General features: G+C 50.2%; 1 protein-coding gene across 6 annotated transcripts in view; it reads right to left on the bottom strand.

The window, feature by feature from the left end:
• LOC142004666 (Fc receptor-like protein 5) overlaps positions 1 to 13208 on the bottom strand; it is a 40328-nt gene that overhangs the window by 17631 nt on the left and 9489 nt on the right. For 3 of the 6 annotated variants that reach the window (XM_074982297.1, XM_074982302.1, XM_074982303.1), the window contains one exon: positions 11838 to 12180. The exons of 1 other annotated variant lie outside the window; for it this stretch is intronic. In XM_074982297.1, the coding sequence (XP_074838398.1) occupies positions 12110 to 12180 (71 nt within the window). In that variant the 3' untranslated portion in view covers positions 11838 to 12109. Of the gene's footprint in view, positions 1 to 280; positions 505 to 10413; positions 10644 to 11837; positions 12181 to 13208 lie in introns of those variants that run through there. 2 more of the 6 variants (XM_074982298.1, XM_074982299.1) reach the window with 2 other exon arrangements.

Genomic DNA, 13208 nt, shown 5'->3' with positions numbered 1-13208 from the left:
GCCTCCTTCACTCCCATCGACAACCTCTTTGGCCCACACTTGTGTCTTGGGAAGACTCTGAAAAAAGTCCCTGCCCCAGCTGCAGCTGGGGGTGCCTTTCAAAGTTGAAGTTTGACTGTTGTCCTGAAGCAAGGGGAGGATTTCCAAGCATGGCAAGTGCTGGGATTGAGGAAGGTCAGTCATAGGCCCTTTGGGTTGAACTGTGTTTCCATAAGACCCCTTTGCACCCCACATCCCACACGATAGAGGGCACATCATCTTGGGGTGTAGTACACAAATAAACAGCTCTCCCGCACTCAGCCTGCCTTCACCCATTACCTGCTGCTTCATGGAGGAGGTATCCTTGGATACATGAGCTGAATGAAGGACCTTCACATCCTGGCTGTCCTCCTCATTCCCCTCATCATCATCTGGGCTCTTTCCATTCTCCCATCGCACCTCATGGTCCAATCCCGTATCACCTCAGCCTATGGTGGTCGCACCTGCTCAGGCAACTCTGTGAACCTGAGGGTATAACATCAGATTTTGAGTATGTTGGGAGATATGTGGAGGAGACACCCGTAGGATGTCGGGCTGATGTTACACAGATTGGGGAGCTGATATTGCTCTCAACAAAGAGCAGGTTAATACAGCACTCCAGCAGAAGTCTTAATTAGCCTTAGGTGCCTGCCTGCCTCGACTACATGGCAGATGTCCCTGGTCATTGCTTCAGGGAAGAGAAAACCTTTCAACCAGCTCTGAATACACCTCCTCCTCTCCACCTAACCGTTGTAGCGAAATGCACAGGCACCTCACAAGAGCTTTGAGAGCATCTCCCTGTGTGGTGTGTGAGGGCTGAGAGGAGCTCGGCAGTGGCTGTTGTAGGCTTGTTTGTTCAAACCTCTCTCTTACAGCTTCAAAAGTTGTGACAAGGAAGTGTGTAAAAACATTCTCCTTGACTAAGATGATAAGAGAAGAAATAAAGGGCTTCAGCTGCAGCAAGGGAAATGGGGCTGGGGCATTAGGGTGGTTCCGCTCTTATAACTATGATGTGATGAAGTGGGTCTTTGCCCATGAAAGCTTTTGCACCACAATATCTGTGACTCTATAAATTGCCACGGAACCCCTCACTGTTTTTGCACATGCAGACGAACACGGCTGTCCCCCTGGTGCAGGAGAGGTTGTGGACTCTCCATCACTGGAGATTTCTAAGAGCAGATTAAACAAACCATGTCACAGCACTGAGAACTGCTATGTCTACTCAGCTCACACATTGCCCTCCCGGCCATGTCCACACAACTCATAACATGGGGACATGTCCAGATATAAAGCCGGCCACCCAAAGAGTCTGCGCAAGACACCAAAGGACTTGTCTGCCCGATGTGGCCACCCTTCTGAAGGAAACACAACAGATGGCTGCTGAGCCAGGACAAGAAAAGGGCTGCCCAATGGAAAGAGACCAGGCATCCAACATGGCTCTCTTGTTCCTCTGGATCAGCCTTTGTGTGTCTCTGGGGAGGGGAAGGACACAGATGAGAAGGTAACATTCATCTCAGGAATTGGAGAGGGATGGAGACTTCCCCAAGGGAAACATCCCACAATCCCTGTACCTCACTGACCCCAAACCCTGCACTGTGCTCACAGGTTCCCCAGCGAGAGACAGGACCTCTCTCTTTGGCATCTGCTGGCTGGCCCGGGATGCTCAGGCCACAGGAGGAGTGACAGGTGGCTGGTCTCTGCCTCAGCTGTCAGCATCAGTTGGCCACTACGAAGGGAGTGGGGACCTTTTTAGAGACCACATTTCTGCCTTGAAAAAACAGTTTCATTCCAGTGACTCTGTGTAGCGATGACGACTGATTGTTGGTGGTGCCAGGCTGGCTTTATGCAATGGAAACCAATCAATCTCCTGGGGGTAGGAATAATCTAGGAAGCAGCTACACTAAATATTCACAGTACGAGGTCCTGGCAGGGCTTATCAGGGCCCCCAGTGCTGTGAGCATCTGCACAGGAGTTCCCTGTTGGTGTCCAGGGTTTGTAGGTCACCTGGAGCCTCCAAGGTAGCTTTTTTTCAGATACGCGCAGTAGCTACGACCAGAGATAGGGGCTGAAGCTCAAAGATGAATATAAGTCTCAAAAGAATCTATCGCCAAATATTTTGACACCTTTTCATCCTATCTTTAGCATTTATGTTCCTGCTTCTATCACATTTCTCCTGATTAACGCAGTTGGGATCATCAGTCACATTTTTGCTGGGCACAATATTATGAGAATTCGTTTTGAGACATTTCACTCAGTTCTGAAAAGGCAAGACATTTTTGATAATCAAAAATGATGAATCTGAAAGTGAGCTAGGGAGAAATTAAAGACTATAACAAAAGTAGGTTAGGGAGCGGGAGGAGAGATTGTTTTAAAAAAGACTGACTAGAGCTGAAAGTGTGTGCTAATGCTGTCTTTGGCAAAGGGAGGTGGGTTAAAAAAACAAACTTCAAGGAAATAAAATAAAAAACAGGAAAAAGTATTTCCTATTCAATAAGTCCAACTATTAGAGCTTATTAAAGAACAGTTAGAAATTTGAAAAGAGGTAGCTGTAAAATACAAATATTGGGCATCTGTTTAGTTGATGCCGGGCGCAGGGATTTTGAAGGAGAGAGGAGCAAAGGGTAGTTTAAAAAGTTTGGGGAAAATAACAGGTATTTTAAATACAACACCCAGGCAAACATGGCAAAATACAGGCTTACACCATCCTCCCATCCAAAAACTCTAAATAGTCAAAAAGTTGGTTATAAGCCCTTAATGGGCTGTGGTTACTTGTCAAAAGACAGGCTGATCAATTCAGCACTAATCTGTACTACTCTCTGCATATGGGGGGACTCCAGGTTCCCTGTGACTTATGCAACTGCTCCTGGACAAAGAGGCACCCACCTACCTGGAAAAATGACACACAGTCAATCCCCATGTGGGCGTGAATCATGTGGAGTTTGAGGTTCTTCTTTCAGCTCAGACACCTGCCCTAGCGCTGCACTTTGAAAACGCAAAGCTGCTTCCCTTCTGGGGCCGTGTGAAGCTGATATAACTCCATCCCCAGGGACGGCAGACACACACTCTTAGTTAGCACAATTGCCTGAGCCTCTGCTGAAGTACAAAATGACACTTCATATCAATGTGACTCATAGCCGGGACCTGCAACCACAACTCACATTGTATTCAGGTACAATATGTCACACAGGAATACAACCTGAGTCGGTACATATGGGACAGGCCATCAAAGCAGCACTCTGAGAAACCACAGCTGAGAGTTTCCTGGTGAAATAAAAGTGACTCTGACTATTCCGGTCGACAGACATGCAAATCATGCCTGGTACGGCAAAGTGGCCCCAGGCCAGGACACTCTTTGCATCACAGCTTTGAGACTGAAATAGTTCTACTTCTGCACTGGGCTTCCGGGTTTCCTCACGTGGCTGGTGGCATCTACCTCCCAGGTCAGGAAATCTGTGACCTTGGGAAGCTTTTAAGCAGAGCCAATGGAGTCAAGACTTTTAAGCTCTCTTGAGGGCCTCCACCTTCTGCACTCGGAGTCTCAGAGAGGGGATCAGCCCTGACAGCAGCTGAAAGCCGGCAAACACACCCAAACCACAGAGTTACTATCTAAATCCAAAGGGGAACAGAACTGTAGCAGTTGTCAATTAAAACGGTCACTGGAGGGAGATCCAGAGGCAGCCCTAGGGGTCTCTGGCCTCTCATTTGGCAGGTTCTTCTTGTCAGGGATTTTTCCCTTCCCCCAGAGATCAGGAGGATGGGGGAAGCTGACGCGAGTTCTCCACCTCAGGGGCTGGAGGAGCAATAAGCAAAGGGTTTGTCCTCTGATGTTCTGCAATGGTTTCTCTGATGTCTAGGGGGGTTTCTTAGACAGGAAATAACCTCGCCCATGAACAACTCATATTTCATGCTTGCTCACACTTCTCTGCCCATAGGCTGAGTGTTTCCAGCTTCAGCGCAAACACTTAAAGATCACCCGATAACAGGCAGCATCACACAACGGCTTTCCTGCATTGTTAACATGAAAGACAAAGACACACTTGTAAATCTACACCCCAGTCAGCTTGGCCTAGTGTAAGCTGGGAAATTGTCCCACTCTTGAGAGGAACTTTCTGATCTTCTACAAGACCCCATTAAACTGGGACAGTGAAAGGATTTGAGTTCCCCCTTCCACTTCTAAAACCCAGAGTCCTCTGGGAGCCTGAGGACTTCCCCTCCACTCTCTTGTGTGGCACAGTCCTTGTGCCACCAACAAGGCTCGACCCACAATTCCTCTTTGGAGTTCAACCCCCAACCTTCTTGAAGTCACCAGTGGCAGGGGCTAGGTCGGCCACATTCCAGGATCTTCCCTTCACGTGGAATATTTGGCTGACCCGCTGGTGATTACATGTAGACCTAAGAGCACACAACTTCTTAAACAACAGTCATTTTGTTAAAAAAAGATAGACTGAGCAAAAGTGGAAAATTAACAGGAAAACAAATTACTCCACCCTGTGGCACAGAGACGTCACACAGCACCTCTAGAATATCAAGGCAGGTCCCAGCATTGTAGGCCCCAGGCCTCTTTCTCAGGACATGGCTGTGCTGTAGGGAGGCTGCAGGTGAGACACTTCCTTTGGCGGGGCAGGGCCCTTCTCCCAGCATCAGCTGTCCACGCCCAGCCTGGCCTGCAAGGCCTCTTGGCTGGTGGAGTCAACCTGGGCTGAGTCACCCCTGCAGCTCACCGTCCCCAGCTGCAGGATGCCCCAGCTCCTGTCTTAACTCAACTTCTTCCAACTCCAGGGCTGTTTCTCTGGCCCGTCTGCTCTGCGGCTGCAGCCCCGCTCCCAGAGAGGCTCTGTCCTCCGAGCTGTGCCTCCGGATATAGCCTCGGCAATGCTTCTCAGGCATGGGAGCAGAACACACTCATTGAGGAGGGATCCAAGTGGGTCAAGGCTCAGGCACAACACTGGAGGCACAGAGGGGATGTGGGAACAAGGGTTTTCGTCGAGATGCAGAAGAAAGAGAACACCCAGCGTGGATCACGAGAAAGACCTGGGGAATTAGGGGCAAATGGAAGCCCAAGGTCATCTCCCGAATTCCAGGGAATGTCGACTTCTCTATAGGATGCCCCCTACACCTCTGTCGAGTGGACACAGGACTTCCTGTTGGTTTGACGATATCACGGCAATCTCTCTGATACCCTGCACGTCTGTAACTCTCACTTCCGCCCGGCAGAAGCAGAAAGGCAGCTAACAAAATTGAGAAGGGTCGTCCAGACGAGGGAAAGGAGAGGGGAGGTTTTCTACCCGCTATGTTCCTTAGAGTTCTCTGCTTTTAATATCCTGCTGCAAAGGGACGCGTCTCTACTCAGGGCCCAGAAGACTCGCGGGAGCCCATACTGTGGTAGAGGAACCCTCTCCAAAACATAGTCTCTCTTCAATAGCCCCTGCGAAGAGTAATGGGGAGGGGGATTCTCAGGCTCCATGACCTGCCCAGACCTTGCTGGCTCTGCTGAGGCTGCCAATGAGGAGCTGAACAACACTCATGATAATGGGGAATTTTCCCCACTTTGGCCTGGGGTGGAACCCACCAAAGAGACATCAAATGGGGTCAGTTTTCTGCCCTCATGGATGGCCTCTGGATTGGAGCTTCTGCTGCTGGAGCAGGTTCCAGGGGAGACATGTGAAAATGAGGCAGCCGGATGCCCCTCCCCAGGGAATGACACAGGGTATCTGGGGATCCCACTGCTCTGCAATTTCCCCATCTTTCCAAGGGGGAGACATGAGGAGTCTTGAGCTCCACCGGCCCACAACTCCCTCAACCCACCTCAATCCTCTCAGCCAGTGCAGGGGACATGGGTCCCTTCAGGGGACACCAGCCAGGCCAAAGTCTGCACAGGGGCTGGAAGAAAAGAGCAGAGAGAGGAGGAGAGCTCTGGGGAGCAGACAAGGATGCAGAGGGGTTGTGGTGCAGGAAGAGGGGACTTTGCAGACAGACACACAGGGAGCTGGGTGATCAGACAGGTCATTTACCCAGCAGAGGCAGAAGGAGACTTAGCTCCATGCTGAGCTGGTAGCTCTGTACAGGAGGAGATTTGCACCATGCTGAGCTAGTCACGCCGAGCTGGGAATTGGTTTCCCACTGGGGATCGGGCTCCATTGACTCCAAACAGCCAACCATCCGTTCAGCCCAGATTAGATCTGTCCTTTCCACTCCAAAGCACCACCAGCCCATTTACCCCAGCTGGGGTCTAGCCCCGTTTACTCCAAATTACTTCTGAAAGGGCTCCCCCCCACAGCCCGCAACCCTCCACCCTCTCGAATTTGGAGATCCTACAGCCTTACAGCTTCGGAGAACTTCGTCAACACGCAGAGTCACAGAAGCACCGACTGTTACTTTGCTTGGTTCTATCCTGAGATTTAGCTGGTGACGAATGTGGGCTCCTGGTTCACTTGCAGCTTGTGGAGCTGAGGCTGAGGATCACCCTGGCCTGGGCTTAGAGCAGGTGGTGGCAACGTGCCTCACAGCACCAAATGCCTTCAGGGAACCTCACGCACACCAGCTGGGGTCTCACGCCATTGACTCCACAGGAGCTACAGCCCATTGACCCCAGCAGGGATCTGCTCACGCTGACCCCAGTGGAAATACACCTCATGGACCTCGGTCTAGCTGTACCACAGACTCCTTGGGGCCTTCGGTGAATCTCACCAGCTGGGATCTCTCGTTCTCTTTGATGACTCTGAGCGCAGCCCCCTGCTCCTGCAGCAGCTTTAGCAAGTTTTCAGCTAACACCTGCAAACTCTGCTGCAGCGCAGGGAGAGTTTGCAGAGGCGAGTGACAGGGCTGGGAGAGGGGACGATCCCAATCCCCAGTCCCTGACCCCGTGTGATGGGGACTGACCCTGCGCTGGCACACAGGGCGGTAACTGGAGCTGGGGAGCTTGTGGAATGAGAATCCCACAGGTCAGGCATCCCAGGGGCGTGTCAGGGCAATAGGCTGGTTGGGGAGGGACCCAGAAGGATCAAGCTTCAGTGTCAGGGTTGAGACCACAGGGGGTTGAGGCCACATAGGTCACCGAGATCTCTGGAGGAACCAGGCAGGTGAGGAGCAGATGGTGTCAAGTTCATCTTATCTGGGATTCCAGAGGATGGAGACATTTACCTCCCCGGCTCAGGGAATCTGTGGCCTTGGGAAGCTTTCAAGCAGAGCATATAGGGGCAAGGTCTTTCGACCGTCTCTTGCGGGCCCCCACCTTCTGCACTTGGAGTATCAGAAGGGGCATCAGCCCTAGCTGCAGGTTAAAGCCAGCAAACACAACCACCATATTTACTGTCTAAATCCAAAGGGTGACAGAGCTATAGTTAGCTGTCAGTTAAAAGGGTCGCTGTACGAAGACCCAAGAGAGACACCCTTGGAGGTCTCTGGTGTGCCACTTTTTTTTTTTTAAGGTTCTTCTTGTCAGGGATTTTCCCTCCCCCCCACCACCCAATAGATCAGGAGGATGGGAGAAGTTGACATGCATTCGCTGCTCCATGGGTTGCAGGAGTACTCAGCAAATGGTTTGTCCTCTGATGTTCTGCGATGGTTTGGCTGATGTGCTGGGGGGGGGGAAGAGTTCTTGGACAGGAAATAACCCCTCCCGTGGAAAGCTCATATTTCACACTTGGTCAGTCTTCTCTGCCGATTGGGTGGGTGCTTGTGAAACAGGACAGTGAAAGGAGCTGAGTCCCCACTTCCACTTATTCCCAGAGGCTGCTCTAACCTCAGGACTCCCCTTCACTCAGTGAAATGGGCTAGTGAAAGGATCTGAGGTGCCGCTTCCAGTTCTTATACCCAGAGGCCTCGCCAAGCCCGAGGACTCCCCTTCCACTCACGTGTGGCAGAGTCCTTGTAACCCCAACAAGGCTGGAGACAGGATTCCTGTAGGAGGAATCAACCCGCAACCTTGTTGCAGGCATTGCTGGCAAGGGCTTGGTGGCCCTATTGCAGGGTCCTCCCTCCACACTGAATATTTCTTGGCCCACTAATTAGTATGTGTATTTCAAAGCAAATACAGTCAATATGTTTTAAAAAAAAAAAAAGACAGAATAATCAAAAAATGGAGAAAAGTGAATGGGAAAACAAATTACTCCAGTCTATGACACAGACACATCACCCAATGCTTCTGGAATATCAGGGCAGGTGCCAGTCTGTTCCTTGTTGGGCCCAGGTCTCCTCCTCAGAACCTGAGTGTGCTGCAGGTGAGACACTTTCTTTGGGTCCAGGACCCTTCTCCCCAACTGCCTTCCACCACTGCAAGTGGGACCTTTAAGCCCTCTTGGCTGGTGGACTCAACCTCTGCTTGGTCACCCCCCTGAAGCTCACCATGCCCAGCTCCACTCTTGACTGCTACCTCCAGCTCCAGGGCTTTTTCTCTGGACTGCCTGGCTCTGTGGTTGCAGCCTTACTCCCTGCAAGGCTCAGCCCTCTGCGCTATGTCTCAAGATTTTTTCCCTCTGCAATAGGTTGCAGGCACGTGAGCAGAACAGGCCCCTTAAGGAGGGATCCAAGATGGGCAAGACTCTGGGACAGGGTTGGAGTCACAGAGGAGAGCGTGAAATAAGTGTTCAGGATAAGATACAGAAGGATCACACCCAGCGGGGCTCTCTAGAAGGAAACAAAACACTAGGAGCATATGGTATCTGATCAAGGTCATCTCATGCTTTACAGCAGGTGTAGCCTTTAACCATAGGATACACCCTGCAACTCTCAGTTTTGCCCAGGAGTAGCTAGAGGCATCTAAGAAAATCGAGAAGATTCATCCAAAGAGGGGGAAAGGAGGGAGGCGTTTTTTTCCACCTACCACATTGGCTTAGGGGCCTCTGCTTTTAATATCCTGCTGGATGGGGGAATGGGTCTGTGCCCAGGGCCCACAGTACTCTGTAGAAGCCCATACTGAGGTGGAGCCTCACATCTATGGGCCCTGAAAAGAGTAATGGGGGGTGATGTCTCAGTCTTCATGGCCTGTCCAGACCTCTGTCTCTGCTGAGGCTGCCAATGAGGGGCTGAATACCACTCGTGGTGATGGGGAATGTCCCTCACTGTGGTCTGGCATGGAGACATCAGATGGGGTCACCCCTCTGCCCTCAGGGATGTAGCTCAGCACTGGAGCAGGTTCCAGGGGAGATACACACCAACAGGGCAGCCTGGTCCCCCTCCCCAGGGAATGACACAGGGTATCTGGGGAACCAACTGCTCTGCAATTTCCCCTTCTTTCCAAGTGGGAGCGATGAGGAATCTTGGACTCCACTGGCCAACGACTCCATCAACCCACCTCAAGCCTCTCAGCCAGTGCAGGGGACATGGTTCTCTTCAGGGGACACCAGCCAGGCCAAAGTCTGGAGAGAGGCCAGCACACAAGAGTAGACTGGGGAGGAGAGCTCGGGGGAGCAGACGGGGATGCAGAGGGGTTGTGGTGCAAGGAGAGGTGAGGAACAAGGAAGGTCATTTACCCAGCAGAGGCAGAAGGAGATTAGCTCCATGCTGAGCTGGTAGCTCTGCACAGAAGGAAATTTGCACCATGCTGAGCTAGTCACACCCGGCTGGGAACTGGTTTCTCAGCTCAACCCACTACCCCAGCTGGGTACAGGAAGAAGGATGAGCCCCTCCCTTCTCATGCAAGTAGAGGAAGCCACAGCCACTCTGTGGAGGAAGTCACAGCTGCTCTGCTGGGAGGCTGGAACGGTAGCAGCATCTCCCATCGGGTGTCACTGAAACCAGTTGCCCACATTGTGGCACCTTTTCTATGCTTGACTCTGCCTGTTGTAACTGAACCAAGGCTGGTGGGCAGGGCTGGAGGAGCAGCCCCTGGGGCAATGGGTCATCCTACAGTGCCCCACTGTCTCAACTGGTGTCCTGGAGTATCCCTTAAGTTACGCCGATTACAGCCATTGAGAAACAGGCCCCCTGGACTCCATATTTAGATGCATTTGCTTTCTACATGGCCTGCTCCTTTACCTTCAATCCAAACATAGTGGTGATCCGTTCCCCTAAATGGCTTAAGGCCACAGGTCCTGATGTCTGGATAGACAGTGAGAACCAGGCCGAACGTCGGCCTGAACTTGTGGTTGGTTCTATCCTGAGATGTCACTGGTGACTGATGTGCTCTCCTGGATCACTTGTAACACCCTTACTGTGGCGTCAGAGTGAGTCCCTTTCAGCTCTCCAGAACATTTTACCACCTACACACAGTAGTGATAATGGTCACTGACACCAAATATAAAAGCATATTTAGGTTGTTATGGAGCCTGAGACACCAGCCTTTTAATTGGTACCATAGATAGTACCATGGTATAATTAACTGGTACCACACAACCTATACCAACGTCAAAACCTGTAGACAGTCCTGTGATAAAATTATAAGGAGTTTATTGACTAGGGAAAAGGCAGAAGAGAGTTATCTGCAAGTTAAAAACACAAGCATATACAAACCAGAGTTGCCATCGAAGCAGAAAGAGTGACGGAGCTGTAGCAATCTATCTGTTCAAAGGCTGTTTGTAGGGAGACCCAGAAATCAGCTGTGGAGATCATTCTGTCTTCAGCTCAGACGCTTCGGAGTCCAAACAGCCAAAAAGAGGTGGTTCTTCTCAGAGACTTTTATTCTTTTGCTAAGTGCCCAAGAGGATGGGAAAAGTTCACAAACAGGTCTAGTTCATGGGCCGAGGAAGCAATCGACCAAGTGTTTTGTCCATTTTTATATATGGAGATTTACATCTCATAGAACTGGAAGGGACCTTGGGAGCTCATCAAGTCCATTCCTGTGCCCTCTTGGCAGTACCAAAGACAACTGGCTCTCAGCTAAGCCTGTAAAGGACACGACTCTGATGGGACACTGTCATTTTTCTAGGTTCTTCTTTAGCTGGGCAGGAAATAACCTCCCTTGTGGCAAACTCATATCTCATACTTAGTCATGCTTCTCTAACGACTGTGTAGGCAGTTCCCGTTTCAGAGCAAATGCTTAAAGATCAACCCCTTCACATGGAGTACGGCCACTATCGCATGCATGAATGCTGGCGGAAACATACAAGTGTTTTGTACCTTCTAAATACTAAGGACTTTCTTCTAAGTCAAATACTGATATCGAGCAAAGCTAAATCCCAGGTGACCTATCCCATGTTGCATGTGACAAAGTGGGCCTTTCTGGGACACAAGCCAAGTCAAAGTCTGAAGAGAGGCTGGAAGAGAAGAGCACAGAGGGGATGACAGCTCTGGGGAGCAGATGGGGATGCAGCGGGGTTGAGGGGAGTCTGCAGACGGACAGACACAGAGGTGGTGGGGGCCAGGCAGGTCATTTACCAGCAGAGGCAGAAGGAGATTAGCTCCATGCTGAGCTGGTAGCTCTGTACAGAAGGAAATTAGCACCATGCTGAGCTAGTCACACCAGGCTGGGAACTGGTTTCTCAGCTCAACCAACAACCCCAGTGGGGTACAGGAATCAGGATGAGCCCCTCCCCTCTTGTGCAAGCAAAGGAAGTCACAGCCACCCCGCTGGGAGGTTGGAAAGGCAGCAGCGTCTCCCATTGGCTGGGGCTGAGAACAGCTGCCCACATTGTGACACCTTTTCCATGCTTGGCTCTGCCTGTTATAACTGAACAAAGGGCTGGTGGGTACAGTTGTATAGCATGGACCTTCCTTCATTCAACTGAGCCATCGATCAACAGCTCTCATCTTCTAAGTCACCACAGGTGCGTAACTAAACCAATTCTTGATCAGCAGAGCTGATTGGAGATGTCACATTAAAAAAACACCTGTGGACACTGTACATTCTTTTCAGCTCCTACACTTTCCCTGTAGTGCCTGGATACACTGACTTTCTAAGCTATTAAGAGTAGACACAATGATTTGACACTAGGACAATCTATCACTCAGAGATATCCTGTATGACTTCACATTGGCCTTTCAGATGTTCTACTGACAACTGAAAGAGCACTTTCCATGAGCAAGCTGGCCACAGAAGACCTTCTTTGGTATCCAAGTATCATCCATACTCATTACATGACCAATCCAGCAAAATTGTTTGTTCATAAGCATTGCTTCCATGTCAAGGACACCACAGAGCTTAAGAATCTCCATGTTAGGAGTCAAGTATCGCGGGGGTAGTCTGGATCTGTAACAGCAACAAAGGGTCCTGTGGCACCTGATAGGCTAACAGAAAGGTTTTGAGCATGAGTTTTTGTGAGCACAGACTCACTTCATCAGATGCATGTTAGGAGTGTTGTCCCACTACTTCAGGTAGGGGAGCTTCCTTAGACAATGCATATGGAACCGACTGAATTGCAAGAGAAAGCGGCGATATATTATCCATGACTCTAAGCCTGGAAAATGGAGTGGTATAGTGTGGAACTAGGTGCTTGAATCCTGCTGAAATTAAATAAGGACTGAATGGCTAATGATCCTTTGCCTCCTTTGAGAATCACAATCTACACAGAATGTGGACATCTGAAACCCAGGACCCAATTTTGAAATCAGACCCTGCAGTTCCACTCTGATGTAAATCTTATTCTAAACCCTGTCCTAGGCTTACCACCCATCTTAGCACTAAGGGATTCATTCTTGTTCTGAGTAAAATGAAGGCAGCTCATATCCAACAGTTAAACGCTCTGATCTCCAGACCCAGTTCCACCCAAACTACAGACCTAGTGTCTGCACCAGTTTACAGTTCATTGGTCTAATTTCAACTCTGACCTCTGTCTTGCAGAAGTGAGCTAAAGGAGGTGTTCATAAAAGGCTCGTGATTTGCTGGTTCAGTTTTTGCTATTTAGATGTGTGTGTCATGTTGGTCTTTGAATTTATGAGTAGTGGCCATTGCAACAAAGCTCCTCCTCTAGCATGGTGGGTTGACATGTTTTCATAAGAACATAAGAACATAAGAACGGCCATACTGGGTCAGACCAAAGGTCCATCAAGCCCAGCATCCCATCTGCCGACGGTGGCCAATGCCAGGTGCCCCAGAGAAGGAGAACAGAAGACAAGTGATTTATCTCCTGCCATCCATCTCCTGCCCTTGTTATGAAGGCTAGGGCACCATACTTTATCCCTGGCTAACAGCCATTTATGGACCTAACCTGCAAAAATTTATCAAGCTCTTTTTTAAACCCTAATAGAGTCCTGGCCTTCACAGCCTCCTCGGGCAAGGAGTTCCACAGGTTGACTGTGCGCTGTGTGAAGAAAAA

The sequence above is a fragment of the Carettochelys insculpta genome, chromosome 32, assembly GCF_033958435.1.
Source record: "Carettochelys insculpta isolate YL-2023 chromosome 32, ASM3395843v1, whole genome shotgun sequence".
Lineage (NCBI taxonomy): Eukaryota > Metazoa > Chordata > Testudines > Carettochelyidae > Carettochelys > Carettochelys insculpta.
This window is presented reverse-complemented; position numbering and strand designations above follow the sequence as displayed.